This window comes from Hypomesus nipponensis, chromosome 23, assembly GCF_054491055.1.
Source record: "Hypomesus nipponensis isolate SF chromosome 23, ASM5449105v1, whole genome shotgun sequence".
Lineage (NCBI taxonomy): Eukaryota > Metazoa > Chordata > Actinopteri > Osmeriformes > Osmeridae > Hypomesus > Hypomesus nipponensis.
This window is the reverse complement of record NC_140383.1, coordinates 18263918-18282977: the sequence shown is the minus strand read 5'-3', so window position 1 is coordinate 18282977 and position 19060 is coordinate 18263918. Positions and strand designations below refer to the sequence as shown.

Below are 19060 nucleotides of genomic sequence, written 5' to 3'. Positions count from 1 at the left end.
CTCCATCACAGCAGATACCTTTTACTGGCTACAAGCTCTGGGTCAGCAGATCCTGCTTTCACATCCTCTGCTAAATCTAAAATTTCTCTCACCAACCCCAAGAAAGTTCACGGAGATCCTCCATTGTCACTATCCAGGCACTCTACTTCAGATCAAAGTAATGGATCAGACTAGATTTGCGCTAGCCCCACCCCACTGATTTTGATGGGCGAATTTGACAGATAACAGTTAATGAAGCACTGCAACACAACTTGTTGTGAAATGTAGCATGAAATGTAGCACGAAATACTTAAATAGTGAAATAATTATATATAAAAACATTAAATGAATTGGTATTTAATTAATTCATGACATTTAAGAACACATTTATGCATCTAATGTCTATTTTAATTAATTAAATACACATTTAAGTAATTATTTAATGGTGTATTTATTTATTTAATGGTGTATTTATTTGAACGTGTCACATGGCACGGTTCAATTTGAGGCGAAAAAAATGCCGACTTTGTATTGGAAGTCGGCGCAATGGACGCCGTCTTTGCATGCAAAATCGGCGTAAATTACGCGTGGTTAACAAACGGGGGCGTCTTAATACTTGCCCACTAGGCCTTCCATACAATCATGGACGCCGCTACACCAAGCATCTGACATTTTGTGGATGGCTAGGAAGATAAGCAGCTAGCGCACCAGAGACCGGAAGTGAACCGGAAGTGACCATGTAAGGTGATCCTTCGATTAAAGTCAAGTTTCGTAACATCTGTTATAATTATGTCAATTAAAAGTTGTTACTAACCAAGAAGTTCACCCATTCGTTTCACCCCCCCTGCTAATGCATACAAATTATGTGCCTGATGTGATGCTAGTTAGGGACTTCCATGGTTAATGCGAGCGCACGAGGGCTGATTTCAGCGAAAAATAGTTTTTGGAGCTTGAAACAAACAAACATAGCCGTTTGTCCAATTGGTAAAACGTTGTCTAGTGAAGGTAATTACGTTTACATTTCTTAGCCTGGTTTTCCATCTTTATATTGTCTCAAATTAGCTTTCGATCCGTCAGTGTCACTGTTGTGTGTAAGCGGCACTCAGGGCTGCATACGTTCATTTTGAATTTTCCACCGGAGCTTTAGCTAGCTGGCTAACATTCCGTTCTCTCCTCCTGTGTTCAATGACTCAATTCATCAAGCTGTAGCTAACGTTAGCCAAGTCTGTCAACAGAGCTCCTGGGTAACTTAACTTTAAATATACCAGAAAATATACCAGAAAATATACAAATAATTGAAACCATCATTCACCAAATTCAGTCAGGTAAATCGCCGAGGCCAGGAGTGCTTTCAGCTTCTGATGGTAGTCTGCACCAGTGTTGCCAGATTAGATTGACAGTTTTCCGCCCAATAACAATTTAAAACCCACCCACTTCTATAAAAAACCGCCCAAATCCTTACTTTTCCAGAAAGCCGTGTAAAACCATGACATGTTCAATAGAAAATACGCCACAAACATTCAAAGCTTTAATCTGCAAAAACGGAGATTAAATTTACAGATCACTAAGAGCAGAATGAGAAAAAACATTACACCTGAAGTTTTTAGCTCAACACAATAAAGTAATGACATTCTGCCATGACATGTAACGCTAGATTAAGCCACAATTAAACTCCAAAATCCAACCTATTTAAAATGTATATAGCTCTATATTTTTTTTTTCAACAAGCACAGAAACACTACTAGGCCTCCTGTATTTGCTCCGATTGTTCTCTCCCCTTTGCGATTGTTCCTCTCTATCCCTTATACACAAACACAAAAATGAATTGCTAGAATTTACAGTATTGTTGATATCGCAGTATCCATGGATTCTTAAGCCCCACTCCAAATGATTGTCCCTACAGTCACTGAACAAGCCAATTAGCTTACTGGCTAATAGATGGAAGAATCAAATCTCCCCAACATTTGCCGGGGAGGTTTGAAAGTAGCGGATGTCCACCCATTCCTTGAAAGGCCAGAGCGAACATCCATGAGGCTGGAAAGTAGCGGTAGTCCCATGCGATTTCTTGTGTCATCCTTTAGCAGCGTCACCTGGGAAAATGCCCTCTCAACATGAGCATTGGATATTGGCAGTGTGAGCAATCGAATGGCACCCAGTGCTAATTCCTGAAAACACTGATTTCCTCCCGCGTCTTTGAACGCTTCAACTTCCATCCAAAAAGCGTCAATGGCCTGGTTACTTGAGAAGCCTGCTGATGCTACATTTCTCCATTGGCACTCTAACTTGTCCATTGAGCATGAGAAAAACTCAAGAGGCAAGTCTTTAACTCCTGACCTGTTTGTGGTAGACATCACAGAGGTCGGACTAAGCAGCTCCAGTTTGCGCAGCATTTCCAGTGATAAAGGTAAGCGCATTTGATATTGCACCAGCACTTCTTTTAGAAAAGCCATACATCGCGCTGAAATTCCCTCCTTCAACTCAGGCGTTAGCGTACTTGCTTCCAGAAGCTGTTGGAATGTGGTACCTAGGTCTGCATCCTGAGGTGACAGGTAGATGCTGGACAATTTCAGATCAAGTTCCCTGAGATGACTGTCAGTGTTCATGCACAATACGCTGGGCTTTATAACTCTTTTCAGTGTAGAAATGTACAGTCTTTCAAGATCTTTAAACACACCCAGTGTGTCTCCTGTTTCCAGTTGGAAGTATTTATTCACGGTTCTGATTTCCGTCAAAATGGGCCTGAGAAAGTGCATGTAAAGGGTATTCGATTGGTCGCTGTACATTTCTTTCAGTAGCCTAGCTGAATAACAGTGTTCTGCATTTGATACCAAGTTGAAATGGATCTTGAGTACGTCTTTTTGATCTAAAATCCTCTCGATGCAGTCTGCTATCACTAACCAACGGGTAGAGCTGGGTGATACCAATTTCAGGGGACACTCTCCATCGTTAATGGTCTCATAGATATTCCTATAGTCACTCTGGCGTTTTGCTGAATGAGCAAACCAGTTATAGGTTTCTTTGATCATATATTCAAGGTTGCTTGGGAGAAGTTGCATAGCTTTGTTCGCAACTAGATCAAGTGAGTGACAAACACAGCGAATAAGCTGTAGATTAGGCTGCTTTTGTTTGAGTAACGTGAACACAGAGTGATTTTTTCCGACCATCACACTTGCCCCGTCTGTAGCAATCCCCACCATGTTTTTGATGTCCAGGCCACACATCCTCAGAAAGGCATCAATTGCGTCAGTAATTCCAGTAGCACTTGCGTTGTGAAGATCAACAAGCCCCAAATAAGTACTAACAAATTTGCCGTGTTTCTGTGAGCGGTATTTAACACACAGACACAGGAGTTTACTCACTGATATGTCCGTGCTTTCGTCAAGGTAGAGAGAATAAGGAGACTCGCCAATATCTTGCTGTAACTCCTCTCTGAAGTGCGGTGCCAGGACAGACTTTATAACTGCGGTACACTTGGTCCTGTGCATTTTGAATGTTCCCATCTCCTCGTGCAAAATATCTGACAAGTCATCCACTGCGTTGATGGAAGTGTGGCAAGCAACATAGGTTGCAATTCTGAGTTCACAACGTTTTTGGTCATCATTGATTGTGCCTCCACTATTACAAGCCATTGGTACTGTAAATGATTTCACGCTGGGCACACAACGGGACTTGTGCTTCTTTGTGGAAGCATGATCTTTCAGATCGCTAAGTTGAGCCCTGATCTCCGTGTTACAATATTTGCAACGGGCTTTACACTCATCTTGTGGGACAGACTCGATCCACTTTTTCAACTCCGGATCCGTCTCCCACTCTTTTCTGTAAAGCTTTTTATACTTCCCCCACTTCGGCATATTTTTACTTTTCGAAAACCAATGCAAACCCAAGTTAGTTACGATCTGCTTTAAGCAACTTCATGCTAGGTAGGCCTACCCTACAGATCAGCCTCTGTCCCTTGCCCTTCCTGTATTCAGTTCCTAATAGTGATTGAACAATAACACATGCCAATCAAATAGTTTGTTTGAATGTTTTCAGTCTTTAAAAAAAGCGCCCAATTGTAATGAAACCCGCCCAAATTTGATCAACCCGCCCAAGGCTATTTTGCCCCGCCCAGCATTATCAAAAGCAGCCCAATTGGGCGGGAACCCGCCCAATGTGGCAACACTGGTCTGCACTGGTGATGCAAGGCCCTTCGCGTTAATATTTCCATTCACTCGCGCTCCCTTCTGACACGCGCACCTGTTCGCAGTTCACGGAATATGAATACCGGCCGGCAAGGCTGTGATTGGAAAACGGGACTGGAGCTGTCCCGGACGGGACAAATCAATATCACCCATAAATCAGGATGTCCCGGACAAATCGGGAAGGTTGGCAACCCTAACTGTAGCTGTCATTAGGGGCCAAGCAGCAAAATTGCTCAAAAGTTATATCTCAAAGTCATATCTCAAAAGTTATTTGAGGCAGTGACACCAAAGCTGGTACGCCTACCCGGAACTTTATTCTAAGGATGTCCTCCAAAACTTGTGTCATGTGACTAAAAGAGGGCGTGGCCGGAAGCATGTTTTGGCTGTTGAAGTGTTTACCTTAATAAAGTAATTTCTTTGTCTGTTGATGTATTGTGAGATATCAAGCTTGACCATTGATAATATTTTCTTAACCTTTAGAGGAGTGAGTTCTAAATATTACCGACGCTGCCAGCAGAGTGAGTTATTTTTTCGAAACGAAAGCTAGCTAGCTTTAGTTAGCTTCCGTTACCTAGCAACCTAGCATAACACTCGTAGCAATGCTACTACCTGCTAGTGTAGGTGTAGTGCTTGTTAGCCTCCTAATTGTAAATTTTGAAGCCATACTATAGCGTTTGTCATATAGTTTTTGTCTATCGGAAAATAGTCGGTTGGAATGTTCAGAATCACATATGTATGACGGTACTCTGTGGGGCCCGCATTCGAACGATCACATATGTGACGCTACTAATTAACGGGTTAACAACCGAATTGACGCGGCTGCCATTTTGGCGTTAATGGAAAAGTGTAAAAACCTTTTGCAGGCCCCAAATGTTGTCCAATGTTTACTAAATTTTGCACAGATGATCTTCAGACCAAGCTTCACAGAGGTGTCAGATGGATTTTCAATTTTCAAAACCGTTTGTTCGGTAAAGCTGATCAAAGGCGGCGGCGAAGCCGCAAAAGACACGTGAGAGCGTAACTCAGCAACCATTTGTGCGATTGTCACCGAACTTGGGTTCCATCGTTCCCACGAGGAGCAGAGGAGGCCTGTGGTGTTATACCAGAAAAAACACTTTGAACACTCAGTACTTTGGAACGCAAACAGATATTTCAACCAAACTTGGTGTGTTGCATGAGTGCAACAGGTTATTGTGACTTAATTGTTGCGCAAGTGCTATGGAGGCCATGTCCTGCTCTGGACTGCTTGGCCCCTCCATTGCTGCTTGCATCTATATTTCTTTTTTGCCTTTCTTCACACTCACAGCCCAGTCCCAGTTGTCAGTTGGCCTGTGTTATCGATATGTTGAGTAAGAATATGATAGTTTGGAGAAAAGTACAAATGTGTATCGATATCCTTCTCAATTACACCAAATTGTTTGTTTACTTGCTGTGCCAACTAGCACTAAATCCCATATTTGTATGTCACTTTGTATAAAAGCGTCTGCTAATCTCAATGAATAAAATGTCTTAGAGACTTATGACCAGGCCCAAACATAATACGCAGATTTTTTTCACATTTTCTGCGGTTATTCAGACTGAAAATCTGCGGAATTCCGCTAGCTTTCCTGTTCTTATGTCGGAGCGACCGAAGATGTTCCACAACAGTTTGACGGCAAATATGGTCGATTGAATGTTGACAGACTTTGCAAAAAAGAATTGATCCATCCTCATAAAGATAAGCTGAAAACTCCCTGGCCCTGTCTCTTGCTGTAATTTGGGTTGATACATTTCTTTTTCAATTCCTAGCATTTTTGGCTAACGTTTTAATAATGGAGACGTAATATGAGTTGAAAAGTGTATTCACATTTTACCTCAGACCAATGCGTTCTACTTAAAAATCTGCGGGTTTTGGCCGGAATTCTGCGCCCGTGTATTCCGTTTGGGCCTGCTTATGACTCATGAATTTTCCATTCAAATATGACCATTCTATGAATGTACATCTATACCTCTTGGGATCCCAGACCAGATCAAGACCCATCTAACACGGCACACCATACCCAAACCCAAATATTCGAATTCATGTAATTCTTCAATATTGAATCAAACCACTATAATCACTCTTGACTTGTTTTTTATTCAAATAATGATGCCTACACAAGTAATTGTACGCCTATAAATGCTATTATTGTGTGTTTTAAAAGTAACAACAAATAAATCAATGATAATAATTGTTAAATATAGCTGCAAGCAGCAATCAAAGGGGCCAAGCATCATTCGATATGGAAATTCAGTAGCTAAAGCAGCAAAGCAAAACTTTTCATAAAACATTCATGTCATTTTGAGACAAAATCCGCTGGCTACATGTAGCAGCGTTATATCTACAAAGCACAATAACTCCGCTTGTTCTTGACTATAAATTGCAATATTGCACTAATTGTTACCCCACTTGTCTTTAGGTTAGCATAGGTTTAAACGGTTAGTATAGGTTATTATGTGTACTACAGGTTTAGTATACTGTATTGTATATTATTACGTAGAAATTTAATTAATTTATTATTGTTATTTAGGAGTTTTTATTTTGTTATCATAGATGTAATCTATGTTCAGAGTACTTATATGTTATGCCAGGTTGCTTTGCATTGTCTTGTCCTAAAGGCCGATTTATACTTCTCCGACTCCGTTACGGACAGACGCACACACGGTGTCGGACGGATTGGTTGAATTTACATTACTCCGACGGCTCTGCGTGCTGAAAGCAATTCACCGCCAGAACAGTAGATGGTGCTGCACTGCGATGCTAGCTAGGTTATCGAAAAGTCAGCAAATTTATATTTGTATTCGTAAAATGACGGACTGACCAACGGATAGTCAGGAAAATCAGGAGGTGCACATAAAGCTCTCCGAGGGGTTCGGAGAGGGCACTGAGAGGGAGTTCCTTGACAGAGAGGGCGTTCCCTGTGTGCGTGTCCGTAAAAACGCAGAAGTATAAATCGGCCTTAAGAATTTCAGGGCCCAGTCTGACCTTGTGTTATGTTTATCTTACAATAAAAGACTTGAACTGGAACTCAGCTAACAATCAGACTAAATGGTTGAACAGTGGTGGTGAAAACCAATCTTACTTTGGACAAATAAAGCAACTTAAAATACATTAAATAGTATTACATTTTAAAACCAGCACATACAACTCATATTCACCTCTTATTTGTCAGGGACATAAAAAGGCTCTCTCTTGATAGTGACTTAGGACTCCAGCAAATTATATTGTCCAAACATTGAAAGCAGGCACAAGGACAAGTAACTTTAAATGCAAAAACATCGTTTATTATCAAAATAGTAAGAAAATCAATACATTATGACAATGTAACAAAGTCAATACAGAAACAAACGCTACCTTTAGAGCAACCAATAACAAAGGTATTTTAAATGCAAATAAACCTAGAGCACATGAGCAAGTATAGAAGGCTAATCAAACTCTGTGATCGGTTTAGCTTCTGTTTTTGTTAATTCATCCTGCATACTAAAATAGGGACGCCAGCTAGAACGTTTGCCTAACGCATACAAATCACCGGTACTCGGTAGCTGCAGTAGGCCAAATACGCCTTTGCAAGACAAGAGAATATGTAAACACATTTTGGGCCTCTGCACGACAAAACTCTAGGCTATCAAACCAGCAAATATACATTTTACAACACTGAAAACATTACTAGAATGTGATGCATAAAATACGAAATTAATACATATCAAACATGACATGAAAACGTGCCTAAAACTATATTTACACACAACACAAATTTCGGATTCTAATTCAGGTCTGCCAATACAGCCCAATACTAGCTAGCTGAAATAGCCACACTTGATTATGTAGGCTACTTTTTTCTGTGTAGCCTCATTTTTTCTCTCCGATTGATAGCTGGCTAGCCTACTTGAGACCGGTTATAGCCAACTTACCACATAATAGCATATCTAACTTACCAATAATGGCAGGCGCTTGGCGTAGCGGCGTCCATGATTGCAGACGCTTGGCGTAGCGGCGTCCATCATTGCAAACGCTTGGCGTAGCGGCTTCCATCATTGCAGACGCTTGGCGTAGCAGTCTCCATGATTGCAGTAGTGATGTTACGCTCCATACCGTGCTCACGAAGCGGTATCGACCTTTCGAAACAATTTGTACCGATACAAACGTGTCGAGCGTAGCTTCAAAGGGCCAAAAACGACGTGATCCGAGTCGAAGTGACGTCACGAGCAGCTGAGACAACGGCGTTTTTTTTTCAAACGCTTACAAGACATCAGACATCACTAATATTCGTAGGTTATAAAGAGACATTGGCCTATTTAAGGACACTACATTCAATGACAGAACCAGAGATACAGATAGATTGCCAGAGCTAGATACAAATATGAGATAGCAGGTGTACACAAGCACAAAGCCTACATCTTTCTCTAGTTTTACCAGCCTTCAAATGTGGCCATCCCTTTCCCGGTTGCAAAAGCATGTTCCAAAACCTTAACCGCAAGCTTACATTATCATCTAGTAATATATCCATTTGAGTGAGGGGTTGCGCTCTTGCCACGAGGCCATACTCAGTTGAAGAATGTGTAATTAATGTTAGAACCTAAAAATAAATATCATAAACGTAAAGTAGCAAAGACGTTACGTTGTTTATAATACAACAAGATATATGATAACATATTTTTGACACTTGCAAATCGAAACATTTGTCACATAACCTTAATTTATCAAGTTGTCAATGACGATTATGAGACTGACGTCTCGAGGACTTGACGTCACTTGAGTCCTTCCATCGCTTGATACAGTCGCCATACCATAAACTGACCAGCAGATGTCCCTATGGAGAAGATGTATCGAACGCTTCGAAAAAGCGAGACTTTTTCGAGACAATTGTGTCAAATAGCTTGTTGCTTCAAAAAGCTTTGTCCACATTGCATGCGGACTTCCATACAAAGTCGGCGTCTTTTTCGCCTCAATTTGAACCGTGCCACGTGACACAAGACAGCTAGTGCTAGCCTGCCTAGCCAGCCAGTTGCACAGTTTGCTGAAAGCTTTTAAAACTAGTTACGAAGTAAAAACAAATGGGTGAAACGTTTTGGCAGTTACAACTTTTAATTGACAAAATTGACAACAGAAAAAACTTGACTTCGAAGGATCGTCTTACTTGGTCACTTCCGGTCTCACTAGATGATAATACCGGCATGGTATAATGGTGAGCTAGCTGCTTATCTTCCTAGCTATCCACGTCATGTCAGACTCATGTCGTAGCGGCGTCCGTGATTGCAGACACTTGGCGTAGCGTCGTCCGTGATTACAGATGCTTGGCGTAGCGGCGTCCGTGATTGTCAGGCGTAGCGACGGTTGTATGTTGTTCTGGTGTGCAAGGGCACTTGTCACTCCCCATATGTGACTCTCTGTGTGTGTGTGTGTGTGTGTGTGTATGTGAGAGACGCGTGAGTGACAGAGGGAGAGCAGGGAAAGGAAATGCAGCTGAACGAATACGCTGCGTGTTTTAGATAACGTAAAAAAAAAATATATACAACGAAACGCAATGTGGTAGGTGTTGATTCTGTGGCGCACCGCCACAAATTAGTCTGTGTGGGAAACACTGTCATCATCTCTGCTGGCCAGTGCCCTCACAAAAGCCTCCCTGTCCCTGTCAGTCAAATCTGCCGGCCGCAAACCTGGGTCAACATCCTTTTCATGAGTTAAGTCTCCTTCCATAATGCATCTCTCATCCTTATCATCACTGTAACTTTCTTTCCTTTTTTCCTGTGCTTTCACACTTTTTCCTCCTTCTAGCTCTACCTGAGAGAGCCCTGGCTCTGTAGGCTGTATACAATGCATGTGATACATACAGTGGGGCAAAAAAGTATTTAGTCATCCACCAATTGTGCAAGTTCTCCCACTTAAAAAGATGAGAGAGGCCTGTAATTTTCATCATAGGTATACCTCAACTCTGAGAGACAAAATCCAGAAAACAACTTTCTCAGAAAATCAGTCTGATTTTTTAAGATTCTTTTTGCAAATTATGATGGAAAATAAGTATTTGGTCAACAACAAAAGTTCATCTCAATACTTTGTTATATACCCTTTGTTGGCAATGACAGAGGTCAAATGTTTTCTGTAAGTCTTAACAAGCTTTTCATACTCTGTTGCTGGTATTTTGGCTCCATTCCTCCATGCAGATCTCCTCTAGAGCAGTGATGTTTTCGTGCTGTCGCTGGGCAACACAGACTTTCAACTCCCTCCACAGATTTTCTATGGGGTTGAGATCTGGAGACTAGCTAGGCCACTCCAGGACCTTGAAATGCTTCTTACGAAGCCACTACTTCGTTGCCCGGGTGTTGTGTTTGGGATCATTGTCATGCTGAAAGACCCAGCCACGTTTCATCTTCAATGCCCTTGCTGATGGAAGGAGGTTTTCACTCAAAACCTCACGATACATGGCCCCATTCATTCTTTCCTTTACACGGATCAGTCGTCCTGGTCCTCTTGCAGAAAAAAGGCCCCAAAGCATGATGTTTCCACCCCCATGCTTCACAGTAGGTATGGTGTTCTTTGGATGCAACTCGCCATTCTTTCTCCTCCAAACACGACGAGATGAGTTTTTCCCAAAAAGTTATATTTTGGTTTCATCTGGCCATATGACATTCTCCCAATCCTCTTCTGGATCATCCAAATGCTCTCTAGCAAACTTCGGACAGTCCTGGACATGCAGGTAATTCACTAGGTCCCCCCGTGTGGTTCTGGGATTTTTGTTCACCGTTCTTGTGATCATTTTGACCCCACGGGGTGAGATCTTGCGTGGAGCACCAGATCGAGGGAGACTATCTGTGGTCTTGTATGTCTTCCATTTTCTAATAATTGCTCCCACAGATGATTTCTTCACACCAAGCTGCTTACAGCAGATTCAGTCTTCCCAGCCTGGTGCAGTGCTACAGTTTTGTTCCTGGTGTCCTTTGACAGCTTTTTGGTCTTGGCCATAGTGGAGTTTGGAGTGTGACTGTTTGAGGTTGTGGACAGGTGTATTTTATTCTGATAACGAGTATAAACAGATCCCATTAATACAGGTAACGAGTGGAGGACAGAGGAGCCTTTTAAAGAAGAAATTACAGGTCTGTGAGAGCCAGAAATCTTGCTTGTTTGTAGGTGAACAAATACTTATTTTACCAAGGAATTTACCAATTTATTCATTAAAAATCCTACAATGTGATTTTCTGGATTTTTTTTCTCATTTTGTCTCTCATAGTTGAGGTATACCTATGATGAAAATTACAGGCCTCTATCATCTTTTTAAGTGGGAGAACGTGAACAATTGGTGGCTGACTAAATACTTTTTTGCCCCACTGTATATATACTGTGATATATACAGTTTATATAAAACTATGCCATATACCAATAAATGACACTAACACTACAGAACATTGACCCAAATTACATACCATGTGTATCACCACCACTTGATTACATACATTAGATCCAATAGATTTTTTGGTGTGTGTGTGCAAGCTTCTCAAATAAATTGCCCTTCATGATGGGAATAATAAAGTAAACTGTATCTATAGATGTCATTTAACGGCCATAATTCAATCTAAATGAATGTATCAAACTGGATTATTTTTATATTGTCTGTAATTTACATGCAGGCTAAGGTAAGCTACTCACTGTGAGGATTTTTTAAAATTTCATAATCATCATTATGTGACAAAATCATTAGTTTGAATTTCTGTCATTAATAAATATGTATTTTTTGTTATGGTAAAAAGAGCGACAGAGAGAGAAATCCCCACAAACTCCCTGGAATGATGCTAACTGGCACGTCGTTAACACAATGTTGCTCACCTGGGACAGGGAGGGGTACAGTTATGGGGGAGACTGGGATGCTGATGACTCATCTGTTGTTAAGTCTGCTAAAAGAGGCAGGGAGTCGGGACAACTACATATAAATATCTTGCTAAACGTTTCCCTGTACTGATTAAATGTTGATGAAATGTAGGCTAATACTAGTCTTTAGTAGTGCTGTCAGTTTAACGCGTTATTAACGGCGTTAACGCAAACCCAAATTAACGGCGTCAATTATTTTATCGCGCGATTAACGCTCTTTTTGGCCTAGCAAACTTTGTAGTTTTTTTCACATGCTGTTGCAACAACTACCAACGTTAGAAAAACTACAACACCACACCGGATCTAGCTAGACCGGAAACAAAACAACAGGCACGCCAAACACTCGTTTGGCTTGCGAGCTGGCTAAAGAGTAGTAGCAGAGCCCGTTTACGGATATTAGACATTCTCTGGTAGTAGGCTAACGTTACGTTTTGAGTGGATGACGAGCGCGAGATGCCGAAATGGATGCCAATAAGATTCTGAATGGAAAGTTTGCTTTTAAAAAGTTGCCAAATGGTTCTATTGACAAGACCAGTGATCTGTGTGTTTTGTCGTTGTAAACTGAGCTATCATCGCAGCACGTCCAGTCTGAAATACCACTTGATGGCCAAGCACACAGCTGATGCAAATTCTCTGCCCCCTCGTCAAAGCCAGGCGATTGCAATGTTGTTTTCAATAAAAAAAATATTTGCACAAAGCAATCCGAACCACTTTTCTATGTTGATAAGACCATTAAAATTTGAAAAAAGATTGGGACAAAAAGAAATCAGGGACATTTAGAATAGATAAAAATGTGCGATTAATTGTGATTAATCGCGAGTTAACTATGACATTAATGCGATTAATCGCGATTAAATATTTTAATCGTTTGACAGCACTAGTCTTTAGCTATCTTATTTCACTATGGACATTAAGCCAACAGGTTAATACCACAGACTACTGGCTACCCACCTTTTTTTTGGTGAAAAACTGGGTTACAGATTGAAAACCTCTCCTTTGTCTTTCCTCTCTCTCTTTTTTCTCTGACATTTTTTGAAAGCCCAGCTCACGATACAATACCTACCATGATACTGGGTGTACAATACAATACGTATCACTATATTTTGAACAACATTTTTTATGAAACTGAAATTCAATTAACAGATTGAATTATTTCCAAAACATTAAACATCTTCAATAATTGTCTTTGTTGTACATACAAGTTAGTTATCTCAGTTCAAGCGATTTCTGTGAATGCAATGAATGCACACGACACAGGAGCAGAGTAGGTCGCGCACTGGTAGCTCAACCAATAGGTTCAAACAGATGACATATTGTAAAAATCTTGCCATGACTCTGTAATACATATTGTAAACATTTTATATTGCAATATATTGTTCCACGATATATTGTTACACCCCTAATGTTAACTAGGCGACATTGTGATCACTATTTCTGGCGACTAGCGTGTCTACTGACTTCAAGTAAACACAGTCAGGCTGTGTCTACTACCGCGCACTTGTGCACTTCGAGCACTGACTTTCAGTGCTTAGGGCGCTTCACTCACAAAACCGGCAGAGTTCAGTGCACTGAAAGTACCCGGATGGCTCACTGTAAACGGTCCAAAAAAACAGTGTACAACAATGGATACTACTCACCCTAAACGGATGCCATCTTGGCTACATAGCGAAAGAGGAGGAGTCTTTTCGGCAGCTTTTTCCACTTGGGGTGGAGAAGCGCGTTCATTTTGGCAGGTTTTGCGGGTGTCCCGAGCAGATTTGCGTCTGTCACTTCCGCCAAGTGTTTAACGTAAGTGTTCCATTTCAGACAGCACTTATCAGCGACGGAGTTCACTGAATATGTAAGTGCACTGTTTTGCAGTGCACTGTATTGCAGTGTACTTCGTAAAGTGCGCGGTAGTAGACACAGCCTCAGTGATAAGTGCGCTAAGGCAGGAACAAACCATTTCATGCCAATACAGGGGGGTTGTCGGTCAATCTGGACGTTTACTTTTTGGTCAATGACAATGGGGATATTTAACTTTTATTGCCAAACACAAGTAAAAACAAAGAGATCATTAATTGTATTATTATATTTGAAGGTGTTAACGCAATCTCACTTTAACGCAACAAAAATAAATTGTGCCGTTAACGCAGGTTTCATTTTGACCCTGGAAATCACCTGTCGTCACATGACTTCGACTGTCGACAGTAGTTGAATGATGGAGAGAGGGTTTTTAGATGGGAAGTTCCATTTCAAAAAAGTTGCGAGACGGCTTGGTTGACAAAAGTAAGGCTGTGTGTACTGATTGTCAGGCTGAATTTAGTTATCACCTGAGTACTTCCAGCCTAAACTATCACATGCAAGCAAAGCACACAGCTAGCAGCAGAGTTAGCAGCGTTAGCGGTAGCAGCAGCAGCGTTCGCTCCGGTAATATATGGCGGACAACACTCGCTAAAGAAGCGAGCAGCTGACTGGGTTAGACCAAATAGAAACTTTATTGTTCAACATTAAGGTAAATCTGTGGTTGCTTAAGTATCTAAAGTATGTTTGAGTGAAATTTGAATATTATGGAGCAGGATATCGTAGTAGGCTATGAGACAACATGTCTTAAATGTATTTTATATTCCATAACAAGTCAAATTTTGTGGATGTTTATTATACAGCAGTATAGTTAGTGAGTGAATAAAACTCCCTCACAATTTAAATTGGGTTCCATCTGAACTTGTTATATGGACATTATCATCCAGTTAGGCCTATTTCAAGTTAAGTACACCCTTTTAGCAGGGTTTTTCCTGCATAGAGAAAATTTTGGCACGCACCAAAGCCGTTTTCCTGAGCGCCAATGACACATCCCGAGCGCCAAAGGCAAAAAAAAGTCTGCAATGAAAAGAAAAAAAACGGGTGGAATGCATGTCAGCGAATATGTTCTCAACAGCATGTTTCAAGCAGGCTACAGCCGAACCCTCGTTCTGTTTTGATCAATAGTAATCGAGTTGATAAGCGTGTCTTCTTGTCTGAACAATACCCAACTGTGAGGTGCGCGAATGGACAGAGTGGCCACTGAACTGTCATTCCGCTGCAAGGGCCAGCCTGACGTGCACAAATACACCTGTAGAAATGCTAATAGAATTTCCAACGCAGCCTCCATTGGTATCCTTAACCTGGAATGATAATATATAGTGCAGTGTTTCCTCTATGGCAAAATTTCTGCCGCCACGGTGTCAGATATCAGGCTGTACAACATTTTTGGTCGTCGTATCAGCAGTGATTGTTAGAGTGCATGTCGGAGAATTGCAAGGGCACGCGTTTGACAACGCAATTGAGATTGCGTGTGTGCGTCTTTGAGAACTGTAAGTCATAGCCTATAACTTATGTTGTCAGTTTATGTGAGCCTATTATTGTATAAGTAACTATAGGTTGCAAATGACACGCTTACTTCTGCCTTCTTCGATTACAATGGAAGTCTATGGTGTCCCAACTCTCTTTTTATATGGCTCTGGGTCTACCTAGCTTTGACTACCAAGCCGTTTAATCCGTTAAACTATATACATGTTTCTTAAACTAGGCCTATGTGTTCTAGTTCGATCAGAGTGAAAGTTGCTAGTTGTCTGGCATTAACTGTTAAGTCTGTGGTGCTGTTAGACATAAAACTGTAGCTTACTGGGGCACAGGCCCTTATTCATATCCCTATATTAGGCTATAGAAACTCCCCTTGCTTAACCCACTATATAACAGTTCGGGGATAAAAGTTTGATATCAGCTTTGGCAGACATCTATGGTTAATGCAAGCTTTGTGTTTTCGGTTCAACCGATATATATAACATATATATATATATACACATATATATACATATATATACACATATATACATATATATATATATATAACATACATATATACATATATACATATATACATATATACATATACATATACATATACATATACATACATACATACATACATACATACATACATACATACATATATATAACATACATATATATATATATATATAACATACATATATATATATATATATATATAACATACATATATATATATATATATATATAACATACATATATATATATATATATAACATACATATATATATATATATATATATATATAACATACATATATATATATATATATAACATACATATATATATATATATATATATAACATACATATATATATATATATATATATATATATATATATATATATAACATACATATATATATATATATATATATATATAACATACATATATATATATATATATAACATACATATATATATATATATATAACATACATATATATATATATATATATATATATAACATACATATATATATATATATATATATGTATGTTATATATATATATATATATATATATGTATGTTATATATATATATATATATATATGTATGTTATATATATATATATATATATGTATGTTATATATATATATATATATATATATATATATATATATGTATGTTATATATATATATATATGTATGTTATATATATATATATATATATATATATATGTATGTTATATATATATATATATATATATATGTATGTTATATATATATATATATATATGTGAGGAACTGAGGCTCTGTAGTGTGGTTTACTCTGTAGAAGGGACACTCAGATTGTTTTAAGGTATTTATGGTGTTGTTTTATGACACCTTACTAAAAGCCAGAGGGTCTTAGTTGGGTCTGGGGGTTGGGGAGATGGTTATCAGTTGAGCGAGCTGACCTAACCTTTTGGCCAAGGAGATGGCCAAGTCAGACATCCTGATTGTGTATGATTAACCGTCTCCAGAACTGTGGGACACTTGGTATGTCAAACTGTCACTGAGTAGTGCTGGCCAATCATAGAGACTCTTGTATTGATTGATTGAACATCTAGAGATCCTTTGTTCTAAGTTCATATAAGGCAGTGCATGTGTGATAGTTCTTCACTCCTCTCTCGAACAACCTGTAGGTTACATCTGCATGTCTTTCGCTATGACGGGTCCAGAGTGCTCTATTAAAATTGTTTGTACAAACTAAATAAATTGTATTGAAACCGCCATCTTGACTATTCAGATCTACACAGTGCCACTTGAATTCTACCATTACCATACTCAATGATGATGGTTAAATGATATATAATATAATGTAATTTCATATTAGGTTTTACCTTTTTGGGGCCCCTGTCAGTCAGGGGCCTTTAGAATTGTTCAAACTTTTCCCCTCTATACGGCGCCCCTGTGCATACTTCCATCCCTCAAAAGACGTCTGCCATTCTTGTTTTGCCTCTTGAACTGGGGCTAAGTCATGTGACGAGTGTTACGCAAACACACGTACTGTAAAGGGAGATTTGATTTGTTGTTTTTTTCTCCTCCCGAAATGCAGATCGCATGTCTGCATTACAGACAAATGTAATCTGATTACAGTAACGCGTTAATGCGTTACCCCCAACACAGGAAAGTGCAGATTGTAAGCTTTCAAATGATGTGTCATACATTAAAATCTGAAAATAGTTGATAGAAGGATACATGTAACTGAATGTTGGTAAACCTGGAAAGCTCTAGCCCAGATATTCAGCTTCAAAGATTTTAGACCATTTCATGCCTTAAGATAGGTGTGATTGTTTTTGTGTTAAACATTAGAAGCACTGAACACCGGTTCTTTCGGCGCTGTGAAGAAAAGAACATGAAAATAATATTCTCACTCGATCAAATTTCGGGATCCTACTTTCTTGACTTATCCTAGCATGTGTTTTATCACTCAGTATGTTTGTACTGTACCTGGCCCGATTGTACCTGGCCCGATTAGGGTTCATGTTATGTGTTAAGTTGTTGGTGCAAATCGCATCTTCCGAAAAGATGCATTCGCTGTTTACTAAGAACACTGAGAAAATTCATCCTGTGCACAATGCAATTCCCGAAATTAGCCTATTCATTCAATTTAGTCTGTGGATGCAGGCTAAAATGAAAGTATGACAAAAACTATTAATGGTTTAGCTAAGATGCTCATGCCCAATTCTAGCGGTTGTCCATAGGATATATTTGTACCGTTACTAAACCCAGAGAATGGGCTTCCAGCATGTTCTGTTGTCTGTCAGGAATGTCGTCCTCCACATAGTGCCAGGTCTGCCTTCCCTCCACATTCCTTAGTCTCCACCGCCATAGCTCTGTTTCAGGTTTGGTCTTATAAGGACCCCCCCGTCTCCGCAGGCACCTTGGCAGGGTAAAGTGAATGTAAGAACAGTGTTATGTATGCTAGTAATATTTAAACAACAAACAGAGAATTACTGTTTTTGGAGTTGAAAGAAAGTTGAATTGGTTAAATTGCATTTTAGAAAGTACAAAATATATTAGAATGTCTAATTGGCGTAGCTGTGGTTAGAGGATTAAATCTAACAATTGTGCATAAAATACAAAACTGATAACTGAATAGGTCCATCTAGCAAATTTATATTTTATTAAATAATTTACAAATCAATACAATAATTCAGATAGTTAAGCAATTTACAAATCACCGGTCCACGCAGTCTCTCAGCTAATTGTCAAATGCAATCGTCAATGTAGTGATGGTTTGCTACCTTATCAGATTTTGCACCTGAAGCACAAGAGTAAAGGGTCTGCTTGCCAATATTGTCAATATTGTATTAAGAAGCTCTTCTTAACAAATCTGGGAAACGCAGCCAATGTTGTTAGAATCTGCTTGTTTCAAAATGTATTATGAAATGCGATGTGAGTAAATGTTTAAAAATATCACCAGAGGAAAAAACTTGTGGGGAAGTTTAAGTTAAAGTAATATAGGTTAAGACCATTTTCACACAGGATTGCCCAATTTCTTCATTTTAACTGTTTCAACTATGTGAGACTGCAACAAAGCCTATTACCATTACCTCTTGCACTAAGGGAAATTGGAAGAAAACCCTGTTTCCAAGGGCGTAACCACGCATTCTTTGAAGGGGTTGTGTGTCCCCCAATATTGAGAAAATACAAATTTGTCCCCC

At 39.5% G+C, this 19060-nt stretch overlaps 1 protein-coding gene across 6 annotated transcripts in view; it reads right to left on the bottom strand.

Annotated features, from left to right (window-relative positions):
- lss (lanosterol synthase (2,3-oxidosqualene-lanosterol cyclase)) overlaps nt 1-19060 on the bottom strand; it is a 139135-nt gene that overhangs the window by 87759 nt on the left and 32316 nt on the right. For 5 of the 6 annotated variants that reach the window (XR_014741562.1, XR_014741561.1, XM_084688225.1 and 2 more), the window contains exon 2: nt 18111-18276. Coding sequence is in view for 3 of the 6 variants with exons in the window: in XM_084688225.1 (XP_084544351.1) it covers nt 18111-18276 (166 nt within the window). In the remaining 3 variants the exon portion in view is untranslated. Of the gene's footprint in view, nt 1-1291; nt 1308-18110; nt 18277-19060 lie in introns of those variants that run through there. The other variant, XM_084688224.1, reaches the window with a different exon arrangement.